Raw genomic sequence first — 16,649 nt, forward strand, 5'->3', positions numbered from 1 at the left:
GTCAGAAGATGCAATATCCATTTCTGTTTTAATTGAGTGAAAGAATAATAAAAACATCATTAAGAAAAATGGGGTGGACCTGTCATACACTCTACCAATTTTTAGACTTAGAGAAAATGCAAAGTAACAGAAGTGTGAGCTTTTTTTTTTTTAATTTTTCTTTTTTTTTTTTTATAGAGTATTGTTGCTTGAGCAAGGAGTCTGGATGGTAGACTTCATATGGGCTCCTATGAGCAAGTATGCAGTAAGCAGGCGTACTGCTTGACAGTAAAGCTCAAGTTAGGCATTATCTGAGCGTCTGGGTTTGGCGTAATAGTGAATGTCATTGGTTTGGGCCTTCCTGATTATATTATTATGGTTGTGGTGTCATACTGACCTGCCAAATAGATGAGCTCAGAGAATGTCATGGGCAGGTAGAAAGTAGCAAGAGAGACTTATTTTTCTTTCAAAATAAAAAGATGTGCTACTTTATGCTTTTTCCCATTTGTTTTGGCTCTCCAAATCTGTGGACACGTATGCCAATAAGAGTACTTGGTCTCTTAAACCATCACTACCTTGGACTGACTCTTCCGTGACCCTTTAGCTACCTTGCCATCTCGGTCTTCTCATTAAAACCCTACAGACAGAAAGTCCCTGTGCTGGGCAGCCCTGCAGTTGTGTTCCTCTTGGAAAGGGACCTAGCTGAAGTTGAAGGCCTGAGGCAGAGGGAACCTGTCTCTCCATTTTCTCCGGAGCCGAGTCCTAGAGCTGTTAGCAGAAACATCCTTTCTGCTGTACCATACGCGGAAAGAGAGATCCTCTCTACGGTAGCCTTGGCTCTAGTTGTGTACCATACAGCTTTATAAATCAACATTTGGAATGGCATCCGAAAGTGAACCGGGAGCCAGTTCAGCCTTTGGAGAGCAGATGTAATCTGCTTTCTTTGGCTAACACCTCTCAGCGAGCACATGCATTTGCACTAGCAGAAGTATCTGATTCTCCAGTGTAGCTCTGTGTACGTAACGTTGTAGGAATTCAGCCTGTTGAACCCCAAAAGCATGGATTGCTGACTCTTTAACAAGTGAAACCACATGCAGTAGGTCAGCCTGTCGGTAGGTCCTTTCCACTTTCTCCCCAAAATATCGCTAACTGCCTGACAAAAGTAAATGTGGTGTGCATACCTGAGAAGGAGGATGTACCTGTTAACTCTTGTTCCTCTACCTCATGACTTGTTTGATAAAGTTGTGGTAGTTATTAAAAACTGTTAGATCAAGGTGACTTGCTGGCTGATAAAAGTAAATATTCCTAAAAGAATAAAACTCAAACGGATAGTTGTCAAATGCGTTTCATCTTTGTGAAAATGTGGAGTGCTTCCCCCACAGCTCTTGATCCTTGGAAAAGAAGGAATACAAGAGAATGCCACTCAGAAGTTGCTTTCTCTCTGCGGGGGCGTGGGGTGTGGAAGATTGGAGTTGTAAGTAGAGGCCAAGCCCCAGAAGCCAGTTCCTGACCCATAATGGGCTGTGGATGCAGGCTGGCTGAAGGCTCACTGCATATTGACTGGTGAAAAGGGAGACAGAGGGGGAAGTTGGCTGCTTTCTAGAGGACGGAATGATGGAGCGGCTCCCGCTCTTTCTTGGTTGTGGTTCTCTCCTCCATTCATTTTCCCGCTGAAGATCTGATGAAGATTTCTGTGGTCTCCTTATACCAAAAAAATACCATCTAGTAATGAGGTTGCCATAGCAGGAGCTGAACCCTTGCTGAAAGCGTAGCAGGATGGAGGGCTCCACCAGTAACCATTGAGTTTGATGACATTTATTCTGAGACAGTGTTTAATGTGGCTTGTCCTATTGCGTGCGTACTTGTAACTTTTGCCCATAACCAATTCTGCCACATCTGTTGACATTGTCACTTAGAAATGAGGTTTCCCAATGCTGTCAGTATCTAAAAGACATGAGGGAAAGAGACAATGATTACAGATCCATTCAGCTTGTCTTACAGCTGGAGCCTGCAATTGGGCTTGCAGACAGCGTGTTGATCTGCTTGAGGGTAGGTTGGCTCTGCAGAGGGATCTGGACAGGCTGGATCGATGGTCTGAGACCAATGGTATGAGGTTCAACAAGGCCAAGTGCCGGGTCCTGCACTTGGGTCACAACAACCCCATGCAGCGCTACAGGATTGGGGCAGAGTGGCTCGAAAGCAGCCCAGCAGAAAAGGACCTGGGGGTGTTGGTTGACAGCCGGCTGAATATGAGCCAGCAGTGTGCCCAGGTGGCCAAGAAGGCCAACAGCATCCTAGCCTGTATCAGGAATAGTGTGGTGAGCCGGACTAGGGAAGTGATCATCCCCCTGTACTCGGCACTGGTGAGGCCCCACCTCGAGTACTGTGTTCAGTTTTGGGCCCCTCGCTACAAGAGGGACATTGAGGTGTTGGAGCGTGTCCAGAGAAGGGCTACAAAGCTGGTGAGGGGTCTGGAGGACAAACCTTATGAGGAACGACTGAGGGAGCTGGGGTTGTTTAGCCTGGAGAAGAGGAGGCTGAGGGGAGACCTTATCACCCTCTACAACTACCTGAAAGGAGGTTGTAGAGAGATGGGGGCTGACCTCTTCTCCCTGGTGACAAGTGATAGGACGAGGGGAAACGGGTTGAAGTTACGTCAGGGGAGGTTTAGATTAGATATTAGGAGACATTTTTTCACTGAAAGGGTTATTAAACATTGGAATAGGCTGCCCAGGGAGGTGGTGGATTCACCATCTCTGGAGGTGTTTAAAAAAAGGGTAGATGGGGCACTGAGGGACATGGTTTAGAAGTGGCTCTTGTCAGGGTAGGCTAAAGGTTGGACTCGATGATCTTAAAGGTCCCTTCCAACCTCAACAATTCTATGATTCTATGATTCTATGATTAGGCTCTTTGTCAGCTATTTATCTGGTAACTTGAAGGAAGGGTGATACGATTTCTTCTTTTTCTTGCCAGGGGGTGGTTCATAGAGGAATGGACACAAAGGAGAAAAGAGCTTGCTGGTGGGTCCCAGTAGAGATCCCAAAACAGAACCCGAGTGTGGTACACAGCTCTTCTCCAGAAATAAACCTCAAACCAGCTACGAAAGCTTTTCTGTTGCATTCCAGGGGACTTATCCCAGTACCAGGAGACTAGTTAATAGAACGTTCATTAAAATGCTTTTGCTAAAAGATGTTTTTTTGCTTTAAAAATTACATAATATGGTGGCATCTGCTAGCACCACCAGAGTTAAGGGCTTATTAGTGGTTCCAGTTTTCAGGGTTTAAAAATGTTGGTCATTAAAATTAATTCTGGGTGGAACTTGGTGTAGAGAGTCTTAATCCCTTAGGCGAGTTTTGTTACGTATTTCATAGAAAAACAACAGAAAGCAGTCCCCCAAACCAAAAACCCTTCCTGAACCCTAAACTTATTTTTAAGTTACAGAAACCAAAACCTAAAACTTATAGGAAATTAATGGCTTAACATGATTTTTTTAAAAAACGCCCATTTAATTTAAAAATGTTTCCTTCACTGGTTTTCAATGAAATGAGTATATTTTCCATTAGTTCATATTATGTAGTAATGCTGTGGGTATTTTTTCTTCTTTTTTAACCGGGAAACAAGGTGAAACAACTGAGCTGTTGCATTTAGGAAAAATGTAGGGATAGTGTCTCTACCTTTACCTTTCGATGTGAATTGGTCTTTTCCAACCTAAATGATTCTATGACTCTGTTGTATGAATTGGAAAGCCTGCGTGTGGTTCTGTCGGAATGCATGGTGCTGGTACCACCACAGACGTTCCTGCACATCTGTGAGGGCTGGCTGGCAGGGGCTAGAACAGCAGGGACAGCTGTTTGTGATGCCTTCTGACTCAGGCTCCCTTAAAGCTGTATTTTGAGGTCTGGGTTATCATCGCCCTCGCTTTTCACTCATGTAGGTGGGGAGCTGGAGGTGCTTTATTCTCCTGTTCAATTGTGTCTGCCTCCTGGCTGCCCAGCGTGTGATCGTGCCTGGGCTAACCGGGTGGCACAAAGCCTGAGTGGCTGCTCCCTTTCTTGCCCTTTGAACCCAACCAGTGTGATGGATTCCAAGTTGGGGTTGAGTTAGTGCAACTAGTCTAGCAAAGGGGGTTAGTTCCCAGAAGCAGCTGATCCACATTGACTGACAAAAGGCCTCATCTCCCGTGAGTGACGCTTCTGTCCCAGGCACGCAGCAGGAGAGGCTGCGCTAGAGGTAAATACTTCGTATCCCTCTCTATTTTTCATTTCTTGTTCGTCTCAGCACATGCTCTGAATACGGCTTTTCTTTTATACCATTTTTTTTAGAAACTCAAGTATTATAAAATCAAGTTATGAGTTTCAGAATATGTTTCTGTGGTGGGATAGTGGCCTGGAATATTTAATGTTAAACAGTGAAGCTGTTATTTCAGCTAGGAGAACGATTCTTTGGCTAGTTAAGCTGTTAGAGGCAGGGGACGTCTGCAGAGACGTTAGTGACTTCTTTATAAGATTTCCTGAGATCTGGGATAGTTGTGATGGTTGGGAGACTGAAGCCACAGAAAGGACTGGAAGCTGAAGAAGGATGTAAATAATATCTTGTGGTTTGCATTCACCATTGGCTAAAATATAATATGTAGAAATGCATTTCCTGCCTACAGATTTATTGACTATGGAAAGCCAGAAAAAATAACTGAGGAGGAGGAGAAAGATACTGTCCTTAGTTTTACTTCCTCTGGCCCTCCTAAGAAAAGAAATTCTACAATGTAATGTTATTTAACAGGATTTTGTTTCTTTGGCAAATGTTGTATTAAAATCATCTGTGGACTGAGCTCTTCTTTACCAAATTGCATCCTGGAACAAATTATTTGCAATGGGCTTATAAACCCATAAAGAGTAGGAGTTTAACAGCATCGCATTACTGGTTCTGTGCAAAATCAGATCTCTCGCATTTTATCTAGAACACATTGGAGAGCAGAAGATTAGCAGATAGTAAGGTCCTTGTTTTTAAACAAAACCTTGTGCTGTAATGGAGGTGCTTCACGCTTTTGTTTTGCATAGGATTGTACAGTTGCAAAGATCCTGATACGGTCTCCTGTATTTGACATAGAGATTTCCCGCTGGCCGCCTGTCAGTGTGCACACACTGCTTTCTTCACGTTGTTCCGACTGGTTAGTGACAAACAACTGCAAAGTCATTCCTCCAGCCCCCATTAAAAAAGATTTACAGTAGAAGAATTCTCAGCCTCATAATGAGAGTGTTGTAAGCTGGTGCTTGATACGTAAAAGGCTGAAACACAGTCCATTTACCCAAACCAAGCATTTATTGCAAATAAGTTAAGTGCCAACAGCTTATATTCTGTCTGATTTAAGTATATTTATAATTTATGGGGTAGCTTGAAAGTGAGCCTTAACGGACATGACTAACCCTTGCTGAAATGTGTGAGCTCTGTCTCTTCCACCTTGTCACTGAATTGCAGAGGCATGAGCTGAACCTGGGACCTGCTTCAGGCCTCCGCCTTCTTGAGTGTGAATGGTCAGGTATGTGCGGCAGGGTGGGAATGGCAGGGTAGTGCCTGGGCAGTCTCTCATCACGTATGCTCTGTTGGCAGCCCTCGGCTGGACTCCGCAGGATTTCCTAGGGAAGAGCTCACATCACCACCAGCTACAGCTACACCGTGATTTAAATAAAAGTCGCATTGAGATCAGCACAAAAAACTGTTTTTTCAAATACTACTTGGTGTCTTTCCTCTCAGAAAAAAAAAAAACAAACACATTTTGGAATGCAGTTGACTTTTTTCTCTCCTTATGAAATTATCTTCTCTCGTTATATGTCATCTTAAAGGTCTTGTCCAACTGAAAATGATTCTGTGATTCTGTGCTTGTTCAGCTAGTCGAGTCTTGAATAGAAACCTCCTGATTATTAGCATATGCACTAGGTTTTCATTTCCGATCGCTTCAGGATTTGCAGTTTACATTGTTTTGAAGAAGTGGCACACCGAAGCTTTGAAGCTTTTCTTTTCTTTTTCTTTCTCTTTTTTTTTTTTTTTTTGCCTTGGCGGTGTTATTTTCAGAATAGAAATTATGGATTTATGCTGCATTAGGATGTAGGATGACCATCTTTGGTGCAGAAATTCAGGTATTTCTGAATAACTGAAAGCTGTCAAACTTAATTGTTTTTTGTCTTTTCAATTAGAGCTGCAGGATGTGAGGAGGTGAACTGGCAAACTTTTCCTGTGCTGCAAGGATGCTGATTTCTGCCTTTTCAAACAGTTTTCTCAATTTAGGTTAATTTTTCAAATTTGTTTAAAAGAAAGGCAAAGAGAGTTTTAACATATGCTTATAAAGTATACGTAAGGTCAGCGCTATTGCAGTGCAAAGAGAAATAAATAAATGGACTGCTTTCCCTTTGCTGCCTTTGCTGGATAAAGGGCTCTCGCCTAACGAAAAAACAGAAGCCGATTAGGTTTAGGAAATGTTTGTAGTTTGATTGCTTCCCGTGGTTAGTGCCAGCTGTGGAAGCATGCTGTATTGCTAAATATACGGAATCTTTATCTAGATGATTTCCTGAAGACGACCCACGCTTTGCTAATTGAGCTTCGTAGTCTGTGTCGCAGGGTAAGGGTCTCATCTTAGAAGCCCAACTGAAGTTGCTCACAATTCAGTGTTTTGAGGTGTGCGTGGGAATAAACATTTGTGGATTCTACTCTTGCTGTTACCTAGATTTCTTTTTTTTTTTTTCCTTTTTTTTTTTCCTCTAAGCTAGTCTTTCCAATACAGAGAAAAGAATGACCCACATGACAGTCTTCCGCTAGGGAAAATATTTTCTGCCTACAGTAATGAAGAGTTTTCAGTAGTTTATGAATTTTCAAATAAATGGCCTGGTTTCTGAACTCCCAACCATAGAAATTTGCTTTGTCTTTGACGGAGATTACTCTGTGTGTGTGTGTCTGTGTTGTGTTTAAAAAAACCCAACAACCAACAAACAAAACATAAAAACCCAAAGCACAACAGCAACAACAAAAACTTTATTTTCCACTTTCTTCATTTGATAAAAATCTCTCCACTGTAGAATGATTTCCTTTGGGTTTGACACCACCATTTGATCTCAGTTTTTAATAATTTTGGTGGGTTTCACTCCCAGAAGAAAACATGCTTGTGCTGTGAAGTATTCCCACTAGAAATCTGGGAAGTCTTAAAACCTCATGTTACTCAGGGCTAAGAACTGGCTTCTTTATTAATTCCCTGCTAGACAACCCCTGTACAGTAAATCTTTCCATAACACCATGCTGTTGAAATTAATCAAGCTGATGTTTGGAAATTGTTCAAATTAGATTAAATTAAATAACACCTAGACGGGGTTCGAAACTTGTGCTGATGGAAACAGATTTTAATCTAAAAAGACACGAATTTTATTGGTGCCTCTTCTTATTGGTTGATCTTCATGTTATACTTATTAGGACATGCAAGTGCTGCTCCCTATTTAATGGCTGGAGAGATGGGTGGCTGAAATAGTTTAACCTGCTCCTCACCTTTCTGTATCCTTTTCTTTTTTTTGCTGTTAGTGCCAAACCTGTGATGGTTATGTGGAAGTGGGCACAGCGTACAAGTTCACTGCTGATAATATCACATTTATTGCTTGCTCTGAAGCATGCAGTGGCCAAAGTATCATTTGCAAATGAACAAAAGAAACAGTGCAGGGCTTCTTAATATCTGCTCTATCTTGTCCTTCTAGTTGGTCATTAGAAATTTTCAGCTTTTATTTGCAAATCTTACAACTGAAAATGTTTTCCAAGGAGCTGTGTTACTGGAGACTGATAATACTTTTAACTGGCTTTGAGTGTTTTGTAAAAACCCGTGTTTTATGCAGCGTGGTGTCCAGAGTTTTCACTTTTTGAATGAAATACCTGTTTCTCTCTCCTTAATTTTTAAGAACAGATTGCTTCCTAGTAAAATAAAACTATAGGCTGAAATGGGCAAGGAGGAGAAAATGTGTATTTTATCACAGGGCTCTTTGATACATATTTAAATTCTTAATTACTCTGCCCCTTAGAAGACTCTTGGCAAAAAATGCAACTACGTTTACAAAGTCTCTGTACATTGCAGCTTTTCTGTGAAAGCAACAGCGGGGCTTAAATCCCATTTCTGTTTGCTTTTAAAAATACATGTTATACAAAGGTACCGGTCACTGCTAACCATTCTGTTCTTCTGGGTAATAGTGGGAACAGTTTTTCCTTGTTCTCTTCCATAGATTAGAAGTAATTCTTGCTGTGTATGGATGTCCTTATAAAAGCCTTTATGTAGATCTTGTTTTGTGCTCCCCTAGCCTTTTATGCAGATACTATCTATATGGGGTCAAAGCTCTGTGAGAAGCACGAAAGAGCTGCTTGTAAGTAGTTACGTAAATTAACATCAAGGAGAAAAAGTTTTTTTGTATAACTTGTGATCGCTATTAATGTTTTGTATGCGTTCCAGCGTTGTGTTCATCCTTTAAGGAAACAAACTGTTTCCTTTTTAGCCCTCAGATTACCCCTTGTTTTCTCCGTGTATGACAATCAGTGCCGTATGTCATCTACCACGAGCTGTACAGCATCATTCACTGCAGCATCTCTCTGAAGCTGGGAGAGTAAATGCACGGAAGTTCAGTGTGGAAGGGACCTAAGCCTTTTTTGTGTGTACGCATGGGAGAGGGAGGATGACAGTAGGTTCTGTCTGATCCGGCATTAGGGAAATTGCTGAGGAGTTTCAGGGTTTATGAATAAGGCTGGCTTGCATTGCTGTGGTACTGCATGTGAGGCTTCATTATAGACGCTTGATCTCCTGCTCTCTGAGTATTGCTGTAGGTTCTTCACTTGGAATGACAGTGAGCCATGACTAACTTGCGTTGCTCTTTTGTGAGGGCCCTGTGGTGAGCTGGAGGTGTAATATATGCATCTAGGAGCAAGACATTGTGTACATCAGTGTGTAAAGAGCATGTTGACTTTTGGCTGCAGATGTTTTTTCGTCTGATTCCAATGCACTGAAAGTATGTTAATTTATTTGCAGATAACATCAGGAAACAGAGAAGTTTGAGGCAATAAATCCATTGGAGACATTATAGCTTAACTCTCCGATGTGAAATAGAGGGCAAAGCAGATAGAACTTCCTTGGAGTGAGATTTACTTGGAAATAAGCTGGAGAACTGTTGGTTTTTAGTAAAACAGGATTGGTGTTAAGATTCCAGACACTATAGTGAGAGGCAGGAGAATGGGTTAGCAATGGCAGATGTGGTAACCTGCCCTTTGCTCTCTGTTTTTAAGGTACTAATAGCAGCTTATCATCAGTTGCGCTGGGTCACTGAGTTCAGAGATGATTTTGCAAAAGCCGTTTCTGTAGCGTAGTTCCTGCAAGCATGGGCAGCAGGAAGGGGCAGGAAGGTAATCATGGGCAAGAGTGCCGTGGGTCTTTTGTGCCATCCGTAAAGTGATGTCACGTACAGCATCAGTTCTAACATCTGAGATCCTGTTTGTACTGAGACAGTAAACTACGTGTGTGGAGAATAGGTGCAACTTCAGTGCTGAAAAGGTGGAAAGACTGTTGTGTGACAAGCGAAGCATCCAGCAGGAGGATAAAAGACGCTGTGGCATCCCTCTCATCGGTTTGCATTCACCTACTTTTTCTGTCTTACCAAAATATAATTTACACAACCGATATCACAGCCTCAGCATTTGGCCAAGTAGCTTAATGTTTTGTTAAGACATTAATAGCCCCATTAAAGGTGCTATGACGGACAGTATGTTCGACAGGAGGGGAAATTTGTCACTTACAGAGGTTAAATTTCATTTTAACTGGTTAAATGATTTATGGTCAAATAGAACTCAGTTTTTAACCTTTGATAGGAACAGAAATTTTGTCATTGATTTCAGAGGAACAGGGTCAGCCTTGCACTATCTTTTCAGGAAAGTACCTAGAGATTTTTTTTCACTGACATTTTTTTCTTTTAACACTGTGTGTTAGAATTTAGCTGCTTGAACTTGCAAAATGCATCAGTTTAACCCAGAATCAAGCAGTGAAGAGGGAGCAGCATCAATGTGATGCCGTAACCTACTTACACATTACTTCAGGATGTGTTTTAAAACAAAGAACTAAACCAGATCAACTGGATATTGCGGCTCGGAGCTGCTGCTGCTGCTGCTGGCCTGCAGTTAGAACGTGACACTGGGAGACACTCCATGCTAGATAGGTCACTTAGTGAGAATTGTGTATCTAAAATATATTTTAAAGTAAATCTAATCTCTCCAAATTCAAGACAAGGAGCATTTAAGTCCCTTAGGAGTTGTTACTGGTGTGGCTGTATCTATTTCAGGGATGGGTAACTCCTCTGAAGGGGTATATAACTGTTGTTTTGCAGATACTGAAGACACTGATAGTAGAAGTTCTTGAAGATATTTAACTGACTTTGTACAGAAGAACTGACTTTTTCCCTTAAAGAAGTGCCTGGTCCAGGAATACAGTGATTTCTTTCTGCCCCTTAATAAATATACTCAGTTGGTTTTCATAGTTGTTATCTACTGGAAAGGTTGTATTTAATTCTGAAGAACAGGAGTGAGAGATGAACTTTCTGGTAGTATTATGAGCCTTAGATAGCACTTTTGGAGAATTGCTTTAGGCTGAGATTTGTCTCTGCCTCAGTATTTCCTAGTCTATTTAGGGGCTTGCGAGTTGTACGTAACCAATTAATGAACTTCTGTGACCAGAGGTAATGTTTTTTTCTTTGCCACCCCCTGACTAGAGCCTGGCCTGTAGCAGGCAGTGAAAATGGCTGTGCCGTTCTGTAGGTTTTCCATCTGTTCCATCGTCCCTTTGTGCACGCGCTTGGAGCACTGTAGGACTGTCTCCTGAAAATTGGCTTGTTTCTTACTGTCTGTAGTATTGAATCCCTTTAAGTTCATGCCCCACAATTTATTGCCATAGATGACTTGATCCTGTAACCACAAAAGTAAATTTACAATAAAACAGAACAAAATTGAATCCAGACCACCCCCTGAGCTTTCCACTTCTGTGGTTCCTCCTCATCCTTTATCCTCTTTCAAAGAGAGCTGTTCTCACTCTTCATACATGCAGCGGGAGACCAGCCACTGGCCTCTCTGGATCTGCGCGACCATCAGCTGCCAACACAAGATTATCGTTTTCAGCAAAATCGATGCAAGGGTATTTTCCTTGCACAGTGAGAAGACTGGCCACGGTCTGAAAATGTGCAAATAAGCCTATCCCAGCCAAGAACTGTGTGTGGAACTACCCTCTGCCCATTCCTCCATACGTTCACCTTGTGGAGAGAAGCAGAAACGACATTTGTGTGTCAGGTTTTTGTGTGGCTGAATGTGGAGAAGTCCTGACCTGAAAGAATAGGGACATTCATGGAACTGTAGAAAACTTCTGCTATGTTGAAAAGGTCTTATTAGGAAATCTTGTTCGTCCTCATGCTGACTGTGATTCTGTTCCTGAATTGTATTCTCTGGAGCTTTTAGTGTGGTTTTTAAATGAGTCAAGTGATGAGACTTCAGTATTTCCCTTGGAAAGAAAACAAAAGCTATCCCACAGGGAAGAAAGGCAGATTTCCACTTAAGATGAGCCTTCTAGGAGGTGTTTTAATTTACAGCTTTAATCAGAGATGTGTGACACACTTCTTGTTCCTCTCTTACTGATACTTTGTTGTTTTGTTTTGTTTTTTTTTCATCTAGGTTTGATGATTCCAGTCTTTTGTGTGGTGGAGCAGTCAGATGCCTCTCTTGAATATGATAATCGAGAAGAGCATGCCGAGTTCGTTCTGGTTCGCAAAGATGTGCTCTTTAGCCAGCTGGTGGAGACAGCGCTCCTGGCTCTGGGGTATTCCCACAGTTCTGCAGCTCAGGCACAAGGTATTCAATAAAGTTCTTTTCCCCCTTCTCTGCCCTGGCAGAGAGCAGCACCTGAGGTTGTTTGATGTAAGGAGAAAGCAAGACAATCGGTGGCAAATCTTTGAAGTGGTTATATCAGTTGTGTTGATTGCTTAATCTTAAACTAGGTGTACAACAAGCCCTACTTTGTTAGCCTGCCTAGAAAGCATTAGCTGGATCTTGCTGAAGTGTGAAATATGGTGATAATGATCAGTCAGCATATTCATGACATATTTGTTCTGTACCACGAGGCAGGTTGCTGCTTCGAGGAAGTCGGCACAGAAGAGCTGGATAGAGCTTCTAGGTGTACAGCTAGATGGTATCTGGTATTCCTCTTTGTATCAGGGCTGTTTCGAACAGCATATTATGGTCTTTGATTTTTAAAATTACACATTGTATATAATGGTTATACATATATAAATATATACTCTCTTTATGGCCGATAGTTGTAGTGCTAAACGTGCAGACTGATTTCTCTGCATTCGCTTACCTTCTATATTGCTGCAAAGCCCTTTGTAAAGCTCTATAGTCCCTTCCACTTAGGGATGCTTCTCCCGTAGCAGTGAAATCTTAAAATAAACAAAGCTTCCCTCTCTCTACCCAAAATACCAGTTTGAAAAAAAACAAACCTAAAATCCTTATCTTGAGGGAGATGGGCAGGAGGTGGTGGATTGGGAAAAATCTTTCCAGAACAACCTTTGCATTTCAAGAGGCTTTTTTATACTAAAGAGGTTATTTCAATGCTTATTCTTTTGGATGAGAAGCCTGTAAGTTTCAGTTTCATCTCCATGTCATCAATAAAACCTGTGCACATTTAGAGTAGTTTAATAGAAACTTTGCCCAGGGATTTTGATATTACCTGTTGGTTTTAGTCATTTTGTATAGGTAGGTATTTGCACGTGCAAACAGAGGGAGCAGGGGTGGTGTTGAATCCAGGAGTTCCAGGCAGTGGTTAATAGTGCAGCGCTCCTTGTACAAGCTTCTTTCCAAGCAGGGTGATAATGATTCATTTCCTCCGTCAGCCTCTGCTCTGTGAGAGAGGCTCAGGTTCTGCATACAGGCAGAGCTCATCTCATGCACATGTGTTTGTTTACACAGTGCGGTAATAAAACCTCTTTGAGAAGGTAGCTGTTTTGTTTTTTAATATGAAACATTTAATGTCATCTTAGGGGCGCTTTTTTTCTGAATGTAATAGGTCAGCGTATCCCACTGTTTCCATCCTGGTGAGCCAGCTTCCTGTTTGACAGCACTATCCATCTCAGTTAACGCTGTTGCTCAACGTGTTGCGAGCTAACATGTGGAACACGCTGCATTAGGTGGCCAAGATTTGATTCTTGGCACTTACGAAGGGGAATGGGCTTTGCAAGAAGCCTGCTTCAAGCAGGCATGCCATTCAGTGCAGTGATCCACACTGGCTGAGCATCTCACTTGGGGGAGCCTTGCTTTTGCAGCATCTCTCTGTTGTGAGAATAGCGAGGGGGAGAGACAGATTGACTCACGAAGGAAATTAGTCACTGTGCAGGGAGGAAACGGCCACTGCGTTTTTGAGCCACAGGCTTTGACAATGAGCAGGTTCAGATACGATTCTGTCGCTTGATGTGTTGCTCGAATAACTTGTCTAGAAAATAAAAGTTAAATCTCTAATTGTTGTAATTTGTCTGAAAAAAAAGACTTCGGCATTTTTGTCTTTAAGTCAGCAATTATCTTCCACTAGAAAACATCAGTTAGTATGATATTTAGGAACAACCAAAAATACCTTAAAGATCCGTGAGCTAACAGATCTCTTACTTGGTCAGTTTATTTACCTTCACACTGAAGGACCAGTTCTCTAAAGGCTTTTATACCTCCTGGGCAAATACTGCAGGTCATGCTGATTTTACGATATGCAGCTGATGTACGCAGCATGTTCTGTAGTATCTTGCTTCTGTGCTAGCGGTCTGCAAGCTGAGAGATGAGGTGCAGGCAGGGACAGAGTGCTAGTAGATCTCTGAGATTGTTTAGTCTAATGAGAAAATTTATGGAATATTGGGCTATAATCTGTCAACTAGGGTTGACAGAAGCATGCTGCTAAATTGTTGATATAAGGATTTATTTTGGAACACAATTTTCTGATACTAAAAAGAAGGAAAAAAAATAAAGCTATTTGCTTTATTCATTCTGGTTGTAGGAAAAGTCTGCTTCTGTTCTAGTGCTTGGGATTGATTTCGTTTACCAATATACATTGATAAACAGTCACTTAGTTCTTCTTTATGCTTTACGGTCAGCTGAATTACAGGATCTGCATGAGAAGTTGAAGATCCTCAGGTGCATTTTTCAAAGTGGTAAGACTTTGAGCAACGTGCTGTGCAAAACACTGACATGAGTAGGTGTCCCCATGTCCTCCAGGGACAAAGTAAATGTGAGCTTGTCAAGGCTTTTGTATTGTAAAAGCTGCCTAAGCTGTAATGTAATGTGTAATAATTGTCACTTTTTGAGTTGAGAAAGTGTTTCATTTCCCGCCCCACCTCTTGTTTTGGATGACTCTGAGAGGAGTAGCAATGTTCGCTTCATCTTGTGGGAAACATCTTGCCTTTGCCTGTTCCTTTTAGAACAGGGTCTCCAGTGGCAGATAAAAGAGCTAGTTGTGGGGGAAAAGAGGAGTTTTGCGGCAGCAGAGAGAATTGCTGTGCAATTTCACACCGCCTTCGCTGCGGCTCACCATGGCACTTCTACAGACCTGCTGAGGCTCAAGCAGGCGGCATGCGACTTGCGTGTAGGGCCCTGCCTCGCACTCGCCAGCTGCACAGCAGGGTCTGGGTGCCAGAAAGGAAATGTGGCACAGAGAGGGAGGTGGTGCGTTGCCTCCTCGAGGGGTCTGTGTGCCCAAAAGGGCCCTGCTGCAGGGCTGCCTGCCTGGGCAGCAGCCTAGAGCTCCAGAGCTCCCCAAGGAGGTGACGCCATGTCCGACTGTATGAGCTGTAGCGTGCACACTCAGCTGCCACCTGGCCTGGAGCCTCACGTACCAGCTTGTGGTTGCTCGGCTTATCATGGCCAATTTTTAGTTCTGGTTGTTAGGTAAAGTTGGTTGTTAGGAGAAGTCTTAACATCAGTAATCTTGAGATAAATATATATCAGGAGGTATACATGAAGGTGGCCCCATGCCTCACTGGAAGAAGCTCTTTATTCCCACACCGTTTGGGCAGGACACATTTATTCCCCAAACAGCTGGCTGTGAACATTTTTTGTTGATGGTGGCGAGAGCAGAGACTTTTCCAGCGAGTGCTGCCCTCGTGAAACTTCCCTTTTCTGACAGGAGCTGTGAAAAGTCTTCTGGAACAGCATGGGAATTCGTTAACAGCTTGGCATTAGGGTGTGAAAGTTGGTGGTGTGAATGGCAACAAAGGTTTAATAAACATTTATGTATTTTTCTTTCATCACTTGAGTCTACACCTGACACTAGGGAACCTGCTACATGTGCCTTCCGGAGAGGAAAAGAGTCATGCTTTAAAGGGGCACCTGTTCTATGTGTAGTTTAATAAAATTTACATGCCCTGATGCAATTTTTTTGCCCTGATGCAATTTTTTTTTTTTTTGAGTGGGTGGGGTATTCTGACTGGGCTATGCAAGAGAAGGGAACCAGTGGGGGCTACATACAGTATATAGTCCTGAGTGCTGGGGCCGAAGTAGTATGAAAGTAGCTGCGATCCGGAGTACCCTGCGTACAGTCCTGCAGCTTTGGGACCTGCTGTGAAAGTTGATTCACTCCTTGGTGTGGGTGGAGGAAGAGCAGTGCTAGTTCGATGCTTTTAGCAAGTTCTACTTTCTTAGAATCCATATGCAAAAGAAAATAGTGTGATTTCTCCTGGGTATATGTATATACGTTTTTTTCTTTTGACCAGTTGCTTGTTGGCTCTTGTGAGTGTATACGTAGAACTGGTGTACGTTGTCTGCAAAAGCTTGCAAAGCTGAATGGGCCATTGAAATGCAGTTTGCCTTCTCCTGCCAGGTGCCTCTGCTAGGTGCGTTGGCAGGGCAGTGTGGAGTGCCTGCCCTGCCTGCTGCTTGTGGGCAGCTTTAGCTGGGCTCCGGCAAAGTAGTTGCTTGGGTTAGTAGCTGTGTGTGGCCACCACAAGGAAAGGGTTGTACAGAAGAGCGAAACGGTGCTGAGGGGCCAAGCGGAGCAGAAGGAAGGGTGAGGAAACGGCAGAGGGAAGTTAACACAGAGCGAGAGAAACATTAGATCTTTCCCATCCCTGTCACTGTAGAGACTGCCAGCCCTGGTTCTTACGCAGTGCATTGCCACGAGCAGAGCCATTGCAAGAGGCAGTGCCTTGCGTTAATGCCTTGGAGGTCCCTCTTCGTGCTGCCTGGTTTCTTCTAGTGCTGTGTACTGACTGAAGAGTGGGAAGCCTTATGGCTGCAAAGAGCTGGAGGTGGCTAGTCGGAGTGAAAGGCTGGAAGGAGAGGCTGGCAGTGGTCAGTGGGGAAGGTGTAAGACAAGAATGAGAAAGAGAAGAGGTTTAAGTATCTTGCCTTGCCATGTGGAGTTGCAATAGCTGGGCACAGAGGAGAGCGATGCTCTGAGAGGATTGTGACTTAGCAAGCTGAGGTCAGACAGCATCGGCCCTGTCAGACTTGCACGACTGGAGTGGGGAAGAGGAGAATTCTGCTGCCAGTCAGTGCCTGGCCAGAGTAGCTGGTGGAGTACCTCTGCCCTAATGTCATGACACCCAGAGGTGTATCTCAGGACCAGCTCTCCTTCTCCAGCTGCCTCGCCTGTGGGA

At 43.0% G+C, this 16,649-nt stretch overlaps 1 protein-coding gene across 4 annotated transcripts in view; it reads left to right on the plus strand.

Annotated features, from left to right (window-relative positions):
• Window positions 1-16,649, plus strand: part of SATB2 (SATB homeobox 2) — a 139,578-nt gene that overhangs the window by 13,612 nt on the left and 109,317 nt on the right. For all 4 annotated transcript variants that reach the window (XM_063341882.1, XM_063341878.1, XM_063341879.1 and 1 more), the window contains exon 3: window positions 11,692-11,868. In XM_063341882.1, coding sequence (XP_063197952.1) covers window positions 11,692-11,868 — 177 coding nt within the window. The remainder of the gene's footprint in view (window positions 1-11,691; window positions 11,869-16,649) is intronic.

This window comes from Chroicocephalus ridibundus, chromosome 7, assembly GCF_963924245.1.
Source record: "Chroicocephalus ridibundus chromosome 7, bChrRid1.1, whole genome shotgun sequence".
NCBI lineage: Eukaryota > Metazoa > Chordata > Aves > Charadriiformes > Laridae > Chroicocephalus > Chroicocephalus ridibundus.